We start from the raw sequence: 16,898 nt of genomic DNA, 5'->3' as shown, positions 1-16,898 counted from the left end.
AAAACATTATTCTTGCCCTTGTGGAACTTATTATTTAACAAGATAGACCCCAAATGGGCCACCACCTACTTCTCTCATTTTCAGGAGGAGTTCCGCTACTTTACATATATATCAGTTAAGAAATAAGCTTCACCAAGGAGTGAAGGGCCAGTGATAGGAAAGAGAACCAAAGCCTTTATCATCCCAACAAGTCCTCTGGGATCTAGTTAGTACCAGCGGGGCCTGATCGAGGCTGATTAAGCAGAGGGGCCCAGGTGGTCTTAGGAGGCTTGTGTGAGTACATCCTTTCCTGGATGAAGAGGACTTTTGTTACCTGCTCGTCGTCTGTTTCCGTGCCAGCTGTTATAAACTTAGTTGTCAGAAATCTCTCTTGGCCTGTTGGGAGCTGAGACACCCATGTCCTTGTAAGTGGAAAAGATTATTCCCTACTTCTCTAACAATGTATTGTGGCTTTAAACACCAGGCAGTTGCTCAAGTCAGAAATCTGAAGTGGGCTGAAGTGGGGCTTTCCTGAGCTATAATCATATGTTGGCTTTTTTTTTTTTTTTCTGGAGGCTCTAAGAAGAAAGTCATTTATTTTTATTTATTTATTTATTTATTTTGGCTTTTTGGGTCACACCCAGTAATGCTGAGGTCTTAACTTCTGGCTCTGCACTTAGGAATTACTCCTGGCGGTGCTTTGGGGGACCATATGGGGCACTCTTTGGCATTCCTTTTCCACTTTAAGTCCTTTGTAATTTCTTGGGGTTCACCTAGATAATCCAGAAGAACTGCTATTTTGAATTCAGATTATTAGTAATCTTAAAACCCCTGTGCCTTGTAACGTCCTATTCATAGTTTCTGGGTCACTGTTTGTACTTGGTACTTTGAGAAGTTGAGATGCGGTGTAGCCTGAAGCCCCTTCTCCAGACCAACTTACTTACGTGCCTAGTTAGGCTTCCCGATGATCCTGGAGTCTACCTTTTGATGATGATCCAGCAGAGGAGGAAAAACAGCAAATCTAGTAAATTAACATTTTTTTAGATGATAGTTGCCATGGACAAAGTGAAAGTATAAGTGCAGTAAGGAGGGAAATTATAGAATTAAATGGGGGTGATTAGAGTACACAAAAATCTTGACTTACAGAAACTAACATTACTTTGACTTCAGGAGCACATGGTGAAGTTTATAAGGCTTAAGTAGAAACTGTATTTGAAGTTTTGAATTTTGATCTTTGCCCAGCTAGTGATGTGTGACTAGTGCAGTACTGGGGCAGTGAGCACAGTTTCCAGTCAGCCCCACATTCACCAGGATGCACGGCATTTTCTCTGTCACTTTCGTGACAGTGTTCGGTAAAGTACATGATACACTCGGTACCTGAGTACAACTTGAATGTATATGATTTTGCCTGACAGTAAGCAGGTGTAAGTATACCATGCACATTTTAGATAGGGTAGAGAGCCTATCTTGTTCAGTGGGCTAGATGGTTTTCTTGTGTTCACTGGGTATGGGGGTGAAGGCGACATTCCAAGTAATGATCTGTCCGCCAGGCCTGATGGTGCATTGCTTAGCCAGCTGATAGTTCCTCAGGCATAACGGTACTGGGACCAGCAGGACCACATACAATGATGCTCAGGACCGGTCAGGGATCAGATCAGGGCTCTGCATATACCTTGAGTGTACCCTGGATGCCCACGCCATCTCCCGTTTGCGTTTTCGGTTTAGACTTTTTTTTTGGCGCGGGGGGCGGGGGGTAACACCCAGCAATGCACAGGGGTTACTCCTGGCTTTGCACTCAGGAATTACTCCTGGCGGTGCTTGGGAGACCATATGGGATGCTGGGAATAGAACCTGGGTTGGCCACATGCAAGGCAAACACCTTACCCGCTGTCCTATCGCTCTGGCCCTGGTTTAAGATATTTTAAATTTACAGTGGTTTGTCATTTCATAGCCCCATCATGACTCAAAGAAGTTCTGTATGCTCCATCGAGAAAATAAGGTCTGAGGAGATTTCAGAGAGGTGAGAAATTTGTAGTAAATGCCAAGCTGTCTAACCTCATGGGTCAAGACTACACAGGAATGAGCAAGAAGCCAGTGCGGAACCAGGAGTCAGAGCTAAGACAGGTGGGGATTGGGGCAGATGACAGGACTTTGTTGGCCACTGTGAAGTGCTCAGGCAATTTGATAGCAATCAAAGGAGAGCTATGAAAAAAGGGTCACCATCTCTTGCGTTGTGTGAGAATGGAGTTAGGGGTGCAGTGACATGGAGAAGGAAAATCTGTCGGGAAGAGACTCTGGATATTCCAGGTTAGAGATACTCTTGTACTGGTGTGCGTTTGCAGTATAGAACCTGTCTTTGAACAAATCAGGGTCTAGTCTCATCTAGTTCATTTGAAACACCTTAAATGGGACTTGTTGCCCTGGCAGTTTAGCCTTACCAACCTTTGGGTCATTTTCTTATGAGGTTGGACTTAGAATTGTTCTCTGATAAATGTTCCAAGCTTTAGATGGCACTCAGCCTGTAATGAATGTAATTGATGGGAATCAGTATTTTCATTCTTGATATTGTCAGATCTTCCCAGTGGGAGCACAAACGTGGCCTCTCTGCAGTATGCAAACACCAGATTTAGAGGACCATTTTTATTTTATTACTTTTTTTTATTTAAATTTTTATTAGTGAGACACTATGAGGTACTGTTGTAGACATACAAATTTTTGTGCTTGGGTTTCAGTTATACAATGATCAAATACCCATCCCTCCACCAGTGTCCATTCGCCACCTCCAGTACTCCCAGTATCCCTCCCACCCCTCCATTTCCCCCATCACACCCCACCCCTGTGGCAGGGCTTTCCCTTTTGTTCTCTCTCTCCTTTTGGGTGCTGTGGTTTGCAAAAGAGGCATTGAGTGGCAATCATGTTCGGTTGGTAGTCTACTTTCAGCATGCTTGTCCCATCCTGGGAGGATCCTCCAATACCCAACACCCTTTATTTGGTGCTCCCTTCTCTCTCTGAGCTGCCTTTTCGCCCAGCATGTGCAGTTGACCTCCAAGCCATGGAGTGAACCTCCTTGTACTTATCTCAGCTGTTCTTGGGTGTTAGTCTCCTGTTTTGTTACTTTATGTTCTCCAGATGAATGCAGTCTTTCTATGTCCATCCGTCTCTCTCTTACTCATTTCACTTAGCATAATACTTTCCATGTAGTACCACTTTTATGTAAATTTCATGACTTCATCTTTTCTAACGGCTGCATAGTACTCCATTGCATGGGTGTACCAAAGTTTTTTAACCAGTCTGTTTTTGGGCACTTGGGTTTTTTCCAGATTTTGGCTATTGTGAATAGTGCAGCAATGAACATAGAAGTGCAGATGGACCATTATTTTTAAGTTAGAATTTAAAGGCACTTAGAGATGTGTTAGTTAACTTAGAAAACGCTTTAAAACAATACTTTTTGTTTTTGGGTTTTGGGTCACACCCAGCGATACTCAGGGGTACTTCTGGCTCTGCTCTCAGGAATTATACTCCTGGCAGTGCTCAGGGGACCATATGGGATGCCAGGGATTGAACCCAGGTCAGCCACATGCAAGGCAGACACCCTATCCGCTATATTATCGCTTCAGGCCCAAAACTAATTTTTTTAATTAATTTGTTTTTGCTTTTTTGGGTCACACATGGCTCTGCAGTCAGGAATTACCCCTGGAGGTGTTCAGGGGACCATATGGGATGTTGGTAATCGAACCTGGGTCAGCTGCATGCGAGGCAAACACCCTACCCACAGTGCTATTGCTCCAGTCCCCCAAAAACTAATTTTTGAGCCAAGACTATATTTTGAATCTAAAGAACAATTCATTTGTCCATAGTGAGAAAGTAATAGAACTGGAATGTAACCTTTAATACCTCAATAATGGGCACAAGTAAACAACCACTGTATGTCTTGACCCATGCAGATTAGTTGGCATGCCATTTGCTATATTGTCTGATGGACAATTTAAAAATTATGTTTTTGTATCAGTGGGTAGTTTGAAACAGGTAATTTACATCAGAGAATTGAAAACTGACATAGCGACCTTTAAAACATGTAAAATAAGTCTGAAAAAGTAAATCATAAAATTTTGGTATATACTTATGGCAGTGGTGTTTTGGTTTTGGAGTATTTTTGTTGTTTTGGGGGGGCCGCACACCTGGAGGTGCTCAGGGCTTACTCCTGGAAGTGCTCAGGAGTGCCCAGAATTCAACCTGGGCTGGCCGCATACAAGGCACGAACCCTACCCGTTGCACTATCACCTCGACCCTGCATATAACAGTTTTTAGACCTACTAATCTTGTTTATTTTTTTGTTTTGGTGTATAGTACTTGCCAATATTCAGAACATTTATGTTGTATTATATATAGTAAGTAATCTAGATGGGATTGTTTTGTTTTTGCACTACACCTAGCTGTGCTTCTGAATTACTCCTGATTTTGTGCTCAGGGGTCCCTTTTGGTGATGCTAAGAGGACCATATGTGGTGCTGGGGGTCGAATCCCTATCAGCCTGTGCAAGGCACATGTTCTAGCCGCTATACTGTCACTCTGGCCCCTAGAGATGATGCGCAAGAGGGTGTAGTTAGGTTCTATACTGTGCCATCTGATAATAGATAGTAGATGTGGGCGCTGATCCTGGGACCGATCGTGTATGGGAAGAGAAGCTGGCAGAATTGTAAGTTGATTTTTATGCTACAGGTTTGAATTTCTTAATATGATAAAATTGACTCACCTTTCACTTAATTTTTAATGAATTTTGATGACTGAGATTATGCTACCTCCCCCAAAAAACCCCATTAACTCCAATTAGGTGGTTAATTAATGCTGAATACCATAATTTTTGTTTATTAAATGCCATAAACAAAACTAGATGATAACCAACTTGTATTTTTGTGTGTGTGTGTGTGTGTTTTGCTCCGGGTACCGCTTCTCACTTTTTATTTAAATTGTCTTTACGTAGATGATACTTTTTTTTGTGTGTAGATAATTTCAAATTATCTTAACATTTAGCTCTTGCAGGACTGGACTTTTGAAAAATTTCAACCATGACTAAAAGAGAAGCGGAGGAGCTGATAGAAATTGAGATCGATGGAACAGAGAAAGCAGAGTGCACGGAGGAAAGGTTGGTGTTTTCTGATTGACCGCTTTCTTCTAACATCTCATTAAAGTTAGAAAGCCTTTTTTTAGACTTCATTTTATTTTAACTAACCTAACCTCAGCATTTGGGAGAATGTATTATTTTAAACTGCGCCCACCCCACACCGGACTCAATTTGTTGCTAATTGGGAGGGAAAGAAAATTTTTTACTAAAGTTAGTAAGTAGCTTAACTAATCATAGTCAGTTGAGCTAAATCACAGTTGAATTTTATGGTTTTTATCCCTAGATTACAGACTCTTTTTTTTCCTATTCTTTGGTTATTTTTATTTTAGAAAGTTTAATTCACAATTCTGAATTTACTTAACAATTACCTACAGGTAACAACTGTAAACTATTAACTCAGGAATATATTAGTAACAAGACTATAAACTGCTCTTTTAGAGAGTTTTTATTTCAGAAAGACTTTAATTCACAACCTGAGTTTACTTAAAATACCTATAAATAACTGCTTTAAACTATTAACTGTCAAGGATATATCAGTGGGGGCTAGAGCAATAGTATAGCAGGTAGGGCATTTACCTTGCATGCAGCCAACCCGGGTTCTATCCCCAGCATCCCATATGATCCCCCTAAACACTGCCAGGAGAAATTTCTTAGTGCAGAGCCAGGAGTAACCCCTGTGCATCACCAGGTATGACCCAAAAAGCCAAAAAAAAAAAAAAAATGAAAATGGAGTATATCAGTAAATACAACCGTGACCTGCTCTTTTAGAGGGCCATGTTTTGTTGTACTTTTGGAAATGTACAAGTATATGAATAATAATATACACAGTAGTAGCACATATTGACAGTGAAAGTGTTATTTCTTGCTATGGTAGTAGATTATCACTGCCTGAGTTCAGAAGCTAAGGAGAGGATATGAATTGAAAATCTTTAAAAATCAACATTTGAGGTGACTGGAGAGATGATAGTACATGGATCTATACATCAGTATACTTGATGTATGAAAATGAAACTTAGTTTTAAATATAATTTTTGATATTTGAAAATATTTAAAGTAAAGATGTTGTGAAACTTTATTAAATCCCACATCCACCAGTTCGGCAGATAATACTTTTATGTCAATGTTTAATTAAATAAGAAAAGGAAGATTTACTAGTAAAGAGTGTGTTCAAAGTTGAAACTGTAATCTTTAGTGTCCAGGTTCAAATTTTAGTTGTTAGCATCAAGGAGTACAGTACTTGCATTGTATGTCTGAGGAGGCCTACGTTTGATCCCTGGCACAGAAAAATGCTAACAATCATGTTTTTTAACATTTAGCATTGTTGAACAAACCTACACACCAGCTGAATGTGTAAGCCAGGCCATTGACATCAATGAGCCAATTGGCAATTTAAAGAAGCTTCTAGAACCAAGACTACAGTGTTCCTTGGATGCACATGAAATTTGCCTGCAGGATATCCAGGTAATTTGGTGGTGAAATTTATTGTTGCGCACTTAAATCTATATTATAAAAATATATTTATAGAATTTATTTTTATACCCAGATTTGTACTGAAAAATCTAAGCATTTAGAAATAGAAGGAAGTGGAAAGCATTTCTGAATGCTTAGATTTTTCAGTTCAAATCTGGTTTCAGTTTAAAACTTTCACAAAGTTTTTATTTATAAGGTCAGACCTTGATAGCCAGGATAGGGTTAAGACTGTTGCTCTTCATGCTGCCAAATCTGGTTCGATGTGATCCTATCACTCTTAGTGTGCTCCATGAGCGGACAGCCAGATGTGAGCTGCTAGATTGGGCTGAACACTTTTTTTTTTTTTAAGATGTGATGCTTAATCAGACTCTCATTTGGTTTTGTTCACTTTTTACTCTGACAGAACATAGTTATAAATTTAGAAACAGAGGAGATAGCTTTAAAAAAAGAGTTGGGAGAATATTCTTTTGCACGTGAGAGCCCAGGGTCTATATACCCAGCATCACATGATTCCTCCAGACCTTAGGAGCCAAGGAGTAGCTCCCGAGCCCAGTGGGTATGGCCCCAAAACAGGCAAAACAAAATGAGTTTATGTCAATTTGAATTAAAGCAGTTAGAAGCCTAAAGTTTGTCCTCCTTACTCTTCATTTGTAAATTGCTTTTAACTTCTTTATTTAAGAAACTCTTTAAAGAGAGATCATTGTCCCTTCAGAAAGTTTTTCTGTTCTTCTGCACACTAATTTACACTACTATGTCATCTCTTAAGCTTTTTTTTTTTTTAAACTACTCCTCTTTCCTGCCCTGCAGTACTATTTCCATACATATGAAACTTTTAGTTTTGAAAAAATTCAAATTATATCTATTTTTAAATAGCCTTTTTATTAGAATAAGTAGAAATGTTTTAATGCATACATTTTAGTTGCCATTTGACTATGCTTTTCTCTTTTTTTCAATAAGTCTAGTAAGTGTTGTGGGTAGGAGGATAATGTTCTTCTAAAACTAAACAGTGTAGATGGGTTTAATAATAATTTTAGCGTAGGATTGAAAAAATTTTCTTCTCAACTACGAGAGGATAAATTAACCCAATTTGTGTGTGGGGAGGGGATGTTGGTCACACCTGGTGATGCTTAGGGGTGATTCCTGGCTCTGCACTCAGGAATTACTCCTGGTGGTGCTCGGGGAACCTCATGGGATGGCTGTGTCATCTGCTTCCAAGTCAGATGCCTTGCCCGATGTACTATCTTTCTAGACCCAAATTAACCCAATCTTGATGGAAGGTAATACAACATTTTGTGTCTGTTAATGTGAAGTGTAAGATGCCTCGTATCTTGTTTTTGTTATCCTTTAATAACTACCATGGCAGTTAAATTATGCTTTTCTTTTTGGCATTGAATGTTAAATTATTTTTCTTTTTGACAAGAAAAGTGATATAGATAGAAATATCAACTTGGATAGAAATATACTTGCAATTTAACTAGTATATCTCAGTAATTCAGTTTGATGCATTCAAAAGTGATTGCGCTACTATTAAATAATCTTTTTATTTTTTACCTGTTGTCTAGCTGGATCCAGAACGAAGTTTGTTTGACCAAGGAGTTAAGACTGATGGAACTGTACAGCTTAGTGTACAGGTAATTTCTTACCAAGGTAAGTTCTTTATAGTGTAGTGGTGTAAAAGTTGAGCTTGTATTTCTTTAATTGAAAACTTCAATTTTATCAGCTTCAGATGGTTATCAAAAAGTCTATGACATGTGGACCAAAAAACTCATGCTACTGGTTTAATTATATTTGTCAGTATGAAGCAAATTGTGTAATGTAATGAATGTATAGTCAGAGCTGTATTGTGGCAATCTTGGATGGGAGGGAAACTGGGGACATTGATAGAGGACAGGTCACACAGGTGGCGGGGATTGAAACATTGTATGCCGAAAACAGCTATATTCTGCACAACTTGAAAATCATAGTGTTCTAATAAAATATTCATGTGTTTTGGTTTTGGGGCCATGCTCAAAGGTGCTCAGAGCTTACTCCTGCTTCTGTATTCAGGGATGACTTCTGGTGGGATCATATGTGGTGCTGGGGATTGAACCCAGGTCTGTCAGTGAAAGTCAAACATCCTACCCACACTATTATCTCTCTGGTCCCCTAAATTTTTTTTTTTCTATAGTAAATGGAGGATCATAGAGAAGTCTGGGAGAACAAGTTCTAGTGGTTTTTTAAGAATATTTCGGCCACTGCAGAAATGGGCTGCCAGGGAAACTGCTGCCTAGCCATGGTCTAGAAAACGCCCAATCTTAAAAGAGAATGCTATATCTACACGGCATCTTGGAACTGTGGTGGCCAAAACATAGATCTCATACGCCTGCCTGTCACTTTTTAATTCATTTCCAAATAGATGGCTTCATGCCAGTATTTCTTAAATATCCTAAATCCATCGGAAACTATTGTTGCAAGAAAGTCTGTTCTCTAGAGTGTAGATCAGAGAGAGGAATTTGCAAAGGAATCCTAAGATTAAAAAGTTTAAGACTGGTTAGAGATCACAGTAGGTCACGCTTTTTGAAACTTAAGACTCAAGGGAGCCGGAATGATAGTACAGGGGGTAGGGTGCTTGTCTTGGCCGTGGCTGACCTGGGGTCAATCCCTGGGATCCCTTATGGTCCCTTGAGCACTGAAGGGGTGCTTCTTGAGTGTTGAGCCAGGAGTAACCCCCGATTTCACTGGGCATGACCCCAAAACACCTGAAATTCGTACACCAAAATTGGGTTTTCTATTTTTTTTTCCCTAAATATATTCTTACAGACTACTAATAAAATACCATGATTGGTATTGCTGATTGGGTTAGTTGTACGCTTTTTCTAAAAGCAAGAGATTTTTTTAAATGACCACAGCACAGTTACCAAGATGAGGAAGTTCAGGGGTTTTTGTTGTTGTTTGCTGGGTTTTGGGCCACACCCCAGCAGTACTCAGGTTTACTGCAGGCAGGACTTCTGGACTAGGTCCTGAGTCAGCTGTCTATAAGGCAAAATAAGGGACTTAATATTGATACATTGCTATTATTTGCTAATATTCTCTTCAGTTGTGGGCTTTTTTGATTGTTTTTGGGCCACACCCAGCAGTGCTCACTGGTTACTCCTGGCTCTGCATTCAGGATTAACTCCTGGTGATGCTCAGGGGACCATATGGGAATTAAACCTAGGTTGGCTGTGTGCAAGGCGAGCGCCCGACAAGCTGTATTACTGCTCTGGCCCCTGTTCAGTTGTTATGATTTTATTTTAATCTTTTTTGGAGGGCGGGTCACACTGACAAAGCTCAGGGGTTACTTATGGCTCTGCATATGTTTTTTTAAAGTGTCTTTCATATGTTCATTTAGATTAACTTTTTGAAAAATTCACTTTGAAGGAATTGAGCCGAAGCTAAACATCCTTGAAATTGTTAAACCTGCGGAGACAGTTGAAGTCGTTATTGATCCAGATGCTCACCATGCCGAAGCAGAAGCACATCTTGTTGAGGAAGCTCAAGTGATAACCCTTGATGGCACCAAACATATTACAACCATTTCAGATGAAACCTCAGAACAGGTCACAAGATGGGCTGCCGCGCTGGAAGGTTACAGGAAAGAACAAGAACGCCTTGGGATACCCTATGGTAATAAAACACATAATTACGTATTCTGTATAATTGCATGTTGGATAGAATAACGAGTCACGCTTGACGTAGAACATACCAGAGTGAGCATCATCCTTTTTTAAATGTAAAATTTCTCGGAGAGTATTGATTTCCAGTATCTGTTTCAGGGGAGTGCTTAAATAGTACTTAAGGTGTATAATGAGAGCTGGAAAACCAAGACATGTATTTTTGTTAGTCTGCACTAAGGTGTTCGCAATATAAAGAGAGAAGAGAGAGAAAAGAGATAATTTCCATAAAGGGTTTTCTGCTTAGAAACTGTTGATAATGTCTGTAAAGGCACCGTGCTGTTAGGATCTCAGCAGGACCTGGGGGGATATTGGGGAGGGGCTTATTAAGACAAATTGTAGGGCAGAAAAGGACATTTCAGACAGGAAATATACATGTAGAACTCCTCTTTGAAAGCATGTATGACTAGTGAGAAGTTTTAGTTTTACTGCTGGACCACCGTTTCTCATCAGTAGAATTCACCATTGAAACCACGTGGCTGTGGCGAATGGCTTATGTTGGAGCAGGTAGGCACTAACGACGAGAGGGCAGAAGCAGTTCCTGCTGACAGCGCCTGAGTTCACCTGGGTCCAGTCATTTCTGTGGGGAGAACTGAGGAAGATAGATTGCGATGAGACTGATCACCAGAGAAGATCAGATGATCTCGAGGGGAGATGGTGTCCTGCACTCATTTCTTGCCCTGGTGGCTTGCAGTCATTGATTGGACTTGGCTTCCATCCTCTTTGTTAGTGGGCTTCATTGGTCAAGACCCATGTGCAGAGGCAAGACAGTCCATGCCCAAGAAGACTGGGATTGAAGAGAGGTTTTTCAAAGGAAATTGTTGTTATTTGCTTTGTTGACTGGGGGATCAGGGGTTGCTGGGAGGATATCCTTTGTGGTACTCAGTGATGGTGCTGGGGATCGAATTAGGTTCGGCCACGTTGAAGGCAAGTGCCTTAACCCATTCCCCCTCTCTTTCTGGACTCCTGGTACTTAATGGTACACAGTCAACTAGAGTTGGCGTGCACAATTGGGGCTGAAGAGAATCTGGGATTCAGTCAGATGTGATCTGGGAGTTTGTATTGGAATCTGGTGAAGAGAAAAAATATGGATCAGAGCGCAGCATTAAATACTGGTTCCAGATTTTGTTTTTTTGATTTTGGGCCATACCGGATGATGCTCAGGGGTTACTCCTGGCTCTGCACTCAGGAAACACTTCTGGCGGTACTCAGTGGACCATATGGGGTGCAGGGGTTGGCTGCATGCAAGGTGACACCCCCCCTCCCCCGCCTTACCTGCTGTGTTACTACTCTGGCCCCAGTTACAGATTTTTTTGCAGATTCTCCCAGTGATCCTGAGCCCAGCTGTGTAGGCCACACCCACTACTAGAACTTCATTTAGCTGTGAAGGGGACTGTCCATGATAGGGGGTCAGATTCCCAGCTGCTTGCATCTAAGTCCTGCACTCCATCCCTTTGAGCTCTAGAGACTGGTTCCTGCACCTCGGCAACATGTAAAGTTGAAAAGGAAAGGAGACAGGGAATTGAAGAAAAAGGAGGCAATAAGAATTGTGTAGAGGGGCCAGAGAGCTAGTCCAGGCTTTAGTAGTTCCCCCAGCAAGGGTCAGCAGCAACCCCCGCTACAGTAGCCCCTTGGCACTGCTAGGTATGTTTGAAAAACGAACAGACCAGCAAAAAAAAAAAAAAAAGAATTGTATAATTCCTGTAGAGTGTAGGGTTTCAAATTGTCAGAAGTCTGAAAGCATAAAGGAATGTTTGCTGAGTAAAACCTATTAAATATGGTGCTCAAGATTCATTCATCTGATAGATGTCAATAGCAGTGGCTGTAGTTACAAAGGCTGCTTACTCCTGAGGCCAGGGGTATGGTTCTGAAGAGTGGAACGCGTGCTTTGGCCACAGGAAGCGTAGGTTCGGTCCCCACACCACATGTCCTCAAGAGTGACACCCCACAAAATACTTCTAGTTTGGCCCAAAACCCCACCAAAAAGGAAAAGTGAATACTTCTTTTGGGGTATCAAGTGGAAAGTGTGCTGGGGAAATAAACACTGAAGGTTCATGTGGGTGTTGACCCACATATGTTTGTAGATAAGATAGTATCTACTAGCAGGAGGATCTCAGATTAAAGAAACAAGGAGTATTTGGTACCTAACAAGATAAAGCAACCCCCTTGAAGAATTCAGAAATGGGATGGTTGAGCATACTGTTTTTCACATGTGATGGTTAATATGGTTGGCTTACTAACCTTAACGTTAGTTCAATTTGGAGACATCTCTTGAGGAAATGCTGAGAAAGAAACCTAAAAGGATTTAAAATACTGTTTGGTTTGTCTGGAGAGGCTTGTGCCAATCCCTGGCGGTTCTTGGGGATTACTCTCGGCCCTGTGCTCAGGGATTTGGGAGTGCTGGTGATTAGACATGGGCCTCTTGCATGAAGAGGATGTGGTCAGGCTTTGAGCTATGACTTCGGCCTCTTGAAATGTTTTATAAGTCTTGGAGTTTTTCAACCACATCGTGTTCTCGAAATTACCTCCCTTATTTTCCAGTTAAATCTCTACTGTTCCATGTATCCACTTCCTCAAGAGCAGAGGTACTAGGACTAGCAAGATAACAGGTCATTGACATTTGGGAACCCACGTTCAGTTCCTGACGAGCTCCTGCGCCTCTGAGCAATGGAGCTCGGAATAGCGCCTGAGCACTGCTGTGGCCCAGATACCAAGGCAAAGAAAAGGTTCTGTACTTAGGAAAGCCTGAGTCATTTCATGGGTTGAGTTTTCGGTTGTAGCTTCTCTTACTCTGCTTTATTTTCACTCTGATTATTGTCTTCAAAAATGTAGTTGAAGGGGCTAGAGCCATAGTGGGTAGAGCACTTGACTCGCGCATGATTGCCCTGGGTTTGATCCCTAGCACCCTATATGGTTCCGAACCTGAGACCTTCCAGGAATGATTTCTGTGTGCAGAACCACAGAGATCACTGAGTGTTCCCCCCCCAACCCCCTCAAAATTTAATTCACCTGTTTCTGTCCATTCCCATTTTTGTATCTGAGTTGTGTCTTCTGCTGGCTCTTTTAGAATCTTTTCATTCTGTAGGGTCTTAGGAAGGAGGCAGGAAGAACATGAGTGGCCATTTGCGTATCATTACAGGGTCACACCCTGTAATGCTCTGGGGCTAGTCTCAACTCAAGTGTTCGGGGGACCCAGCAGTACCCCCCAAATAATCCAGGCCTCCTGCTTGCTAAAGCATACACATCGGCCCTCGCAGCTGTCTTTTCCCACCCGCCAAATGGTTCATTAAACTGTAGGTCCTCATTTTACTTAAGAAAACAGACTAATTCTGTAATTTCCTAAAAAGTTTTTCTTTTTGTTTATACATAATATAAAATGAACTTTCTTAGAGCCAGAGACATAATAAGAGGAGAGAAGACACTTGTCTTGCACGTGACCAGTCACCCTTGGCACAGAACCAGGAGGAATCCCTGAGCTTTGGTTTGGGAGTTGGTCACAAAACCAAGAACTGAGACACAAGTAGAGAGATTCTTGAATTCTACAGGGAAGTGTGGCTCGGGACAGCTTTTCTGCCCATGTCCCCTCCTAGTTTCAGTAGTATTCAGAAACGGAGCAGCTGTTTTTTTTTTTTTTTTTTTCCACTTCCTGACTACTCCCCTGTTCCTCTTTTACCTGGGCCTTCTGTCTTGATGTTCCTAAGAGTCTCAGTTCTGCACCCATAGGGTTTCTCTTTATTGTGGTCCAGTCTTCAGAAAGTGCTTACTGGCTCACTGTTTTAAAAGCTCACAGGTGCTGAGCTTTTGGTTTGACCGAAATTGTGTTAGCAGCTCTCGGTTTTTCGGTTCATTGCTGTGTGTGTCTCTGGGGGATGATTCCCAGGGCTCACTTGTGTGAAGCTGGTGCGCTTTCATTGCGGTGTATTCCTGATCCCATGCAGCAGCTCCTTGATGCTTGTCTTCTAATATTTCCGGTGAATACTTCTCAGCTGTGTTTGGGTTTTCCTGTGCTCAGAATGGAGACGGGGTCAGATAACCCTTTGCTTCCCTCTCTACTTTTTCTGCACATTTGGTAATGACCATGCAATTTTTTTATGGCTGCCTTGTCCTCACCTGGAGATGTTGTGGGATTTGTGAGTTATTTTGTCACTTAGTTTTATTATAAATGTCTGTGGGTTTTTGTTTTTTTCATAGTTGGTTTTCATCATGTGTGCTTTCAGAGAATTGTTTTCTTTTTAATACACCAAAAAAATGCTACCATCTCTGAATTCTTTTTTCCTTAGGAATTACGTGTGTGAGGTGGGTGGGTGGGGTGAAGTAAAATTTAAAAAATCAGTTTTGTGATTATCCTGTATTTTTATTTGTTTGTGCTCTAAATTTGCCCTTATTAAGGTGTCTCCATACTTATCCTTATGGTGGTACTTACAGTGCAACTTGCTAATTGCTTGTTTGTTCAGCTGTCTTCTCCCATAAGATGTTAAATAGTTATATATTAAAGAGCCATATCTTATAACCCATCTTCTCATTGGAAACCACTACAGTACATATTACTTGTTAAATCTGTACAAAGCAAATTCAAGTTATTTTATTTTCCTCATTTTTTACTTATGAAAACTACAAAAGATGGTTAACACATAAAAACATTTCATCGTTCTGTCTGGATGGGGCATTTCACCCACAGACATGCAGTTAGGTGAATTCATTCAATTACAAGTACTTATTTTGGAGTTGATTGATCTATCTAAAGCAGCATTCTTCAACCCTTTACTCCTGAGAACCAGTTCTGCATGTATACCACACAGACTGGCCGTTATAAGCCAGGTGAAGACCAGTGGTTTTCAGTCTTTCTTACATTCGTGGACCAGCATTGCAACCCTGTTATTTTGTTTTTAATGTCCCGACTCTGACGCTGCTGTGAAATAAATTTTGTTTTGTTTTGGGGCCACACCCAGCAGTGCTCAGGGCTCTTGTCTGTATTAAGGAATCACTCCTGGTGGGCTTGGGGAACCATATGTGGTACTTGGGATTAAGTCTGGTTTAGCCGCATGCCAGGCGCACACCTTATCCACTGTTCTATTGCTCCAGCTTCCTAAAATAATTTTGTAGTTGGATAATTTTCTCCCTTCTCCAGGATAATCGTATACTTACTCATTTAGCCCACTAGAGAGCAGTATTGCAAATATTTTTCTTCAGAATATTCCAGACTACCTGTTAATAGAACCAAATGAGTCTGAGAATTTTGGTTAAATTAAAAAGGAAGTTTATAGTGTGCCTCAGTAGTAGAACACTTGCTTGTATATGTGATGCCCTAGGTTTAATGTTTGGTACTAATGGAAGAAGATAAGAACTAAACCAAGTGTAATGTTTAAAAGAATACATTTATTTCATATGTTTGGGGTTTTTTTTTTTTTTTCACTTAGGGGAAATAAACCCTGGATTTTATCTACATGTAGGCAAGAAGTTGACAAGTTAACTATAAATTAATATACTATCTTGGGGCTGGAGCGATATCACAGCGGGTAGGGCATTTGCCTTGCACGCAGCCGACCTGGGTTTGATTCCCAGCATCCCATATCGTCCCCCGAGTACTGCCAGGAGTAATTTCTGCGTGCATGATCCAGGAGTAATCCCTGTGCAATGCCAGGTGTGACCCAAAAAGCAAAAAATATATGTATTTATACTATCTTCGGTTGAATTAGGCTAATGACTTTTTTTTTCTTTTTTAGATCCTATACAGTGGTCTACAGATCAAGTTCTGCATTGGGTAGTTTGGGTAATGAAAGAATTCAGCATGACTGATATAGACCTCACCACGCTCAACATTTCAGGAAGAGAGTTATGTAGTCTCAACCAAGAAGATTTTTTTCAGCGGGTACCTCGGGGAGAAATTCTCTGGAGTCATCTAGAGCTTCTTAGAAAATGTATGAAATTTTTTTCTATTTGCCTTATAGCTTAAGTTTCATTCTTTTATAACTGTTTTCATCTTGATTGGTCATTGGTAATGGTGATAATGGCATTAAGGCTGGGCTGAGAACACTATACTTACATAAAATATTGAATTCCTGTCCTAAAACTACAAATTATTATTTTACTTATTCTTCTGATCAGAAACTAAGGCTTAGAGTTAGAGAGGATTGTCCCTACAAAGTCACAGATTCTGAATTCAAACCCGGTTGAACTAGTAGTAGAATCTTAATTATCTTAAATAAATGCTGGATACTTAATCTTCTTTATATATCTAGTTATCTACTTGTTAAATTCTATTTCAAATAGTCAATTATTTACTGTTCGTCTTCTGGAAATTTGATATTTGTTCCTAGATGACTTCCTTCTCATTCTGTTATCATTGGGATCAGTATTTTGGGGCCATACCCAGCAGTACTGGGATCTGCTGTCTCCTGAAAATGCTAGGGGACAATATGAGGTACCCGGGATTGAATCAAGCTTAGCTCACATGCAGAGCAAGTACCTAAACCCCTGTACTAGCAGAGATATCCAGTCCTAAAGCTTGTTGTTGTCCCATTAAAGGTGTCTTTTTGCAAAAAATCTAAATTTCTGTTAGATGGTTTGTTGTGTGTTTTTTTCCCCCATTTTGACCTGAACTTGAAGATGTTCCTGTGTTTTAATTATTACCCCGGT

The 16,898-nt window shown here is 40.7% G+C and overlaps 1 protein-coding gene across 7 annotated transcripts in view; it reads left to right on the top strand.

The window, feature by feature from the left end:
• GABPA (GA binding protein transcription factor subunit alpha) overlaps nucleotides 1–16,898 on the top strand; it is a 32,225-nt gene that overhangs the window by 3,902 nt on the left and 11,425 nt on the right. For 4 of the 7 annotated variants that reach the window (XM_056109328.1, XM_056109327.1, XM_056109326.1 and 1 more), the window contains exons 2-6: nucleotides 5,010–5,121; nucleotides 6,417–6,561; nucleotides 8,133–8,217; nucleotides 9,970–10,215; nucleotides 15,986–16,180. In XM_056109328.1, coding sequence (XP_055965303.1) covers nucleotides 5,045–5,121; nucleotides 6,417–6,561; nucleotides 8,133–8,217; nucleotides 9,970–10,215; nucleotides 15,986–16,180 — 748 coding nt within the window. In that variant the 5' untranslated portion in view covers nucleotides 5,010–5,044. The remainder of the gene's footprint in view (nucleotides 1–5,009; nucleotides 5,122–6,416; nucleotides 6,562–8,132; nucleotides 8,218–9,969; nucleotides 10,216–15,985; nucleotides 16,181–16,898) is intronic. The other 3 variants (XM_056109331.1, XM_056109332.1, XM_056109330.1) reach the window with 1 other exon arrangement.

The sequence above is a fragment of the Sorex fumeus genome, unplaced genomic scaffold, assembly GCF_029834395.1.
Source record: "Sorex fumeus unplaced genomic scaffold, SorFum_2.1 ptg000265l, whole genome shotgun sequence".
Classification (NCBI taxonomy): domain Eukaryota; kingdom Metazoa; phylum Chordata; class Mammalia; order Eulipotyphla; family Soricidae; genus Sorex; species Sorex fumeus.
This window is presented reverse-complemented; position numbering and strand designations above follow the sequence as displayed.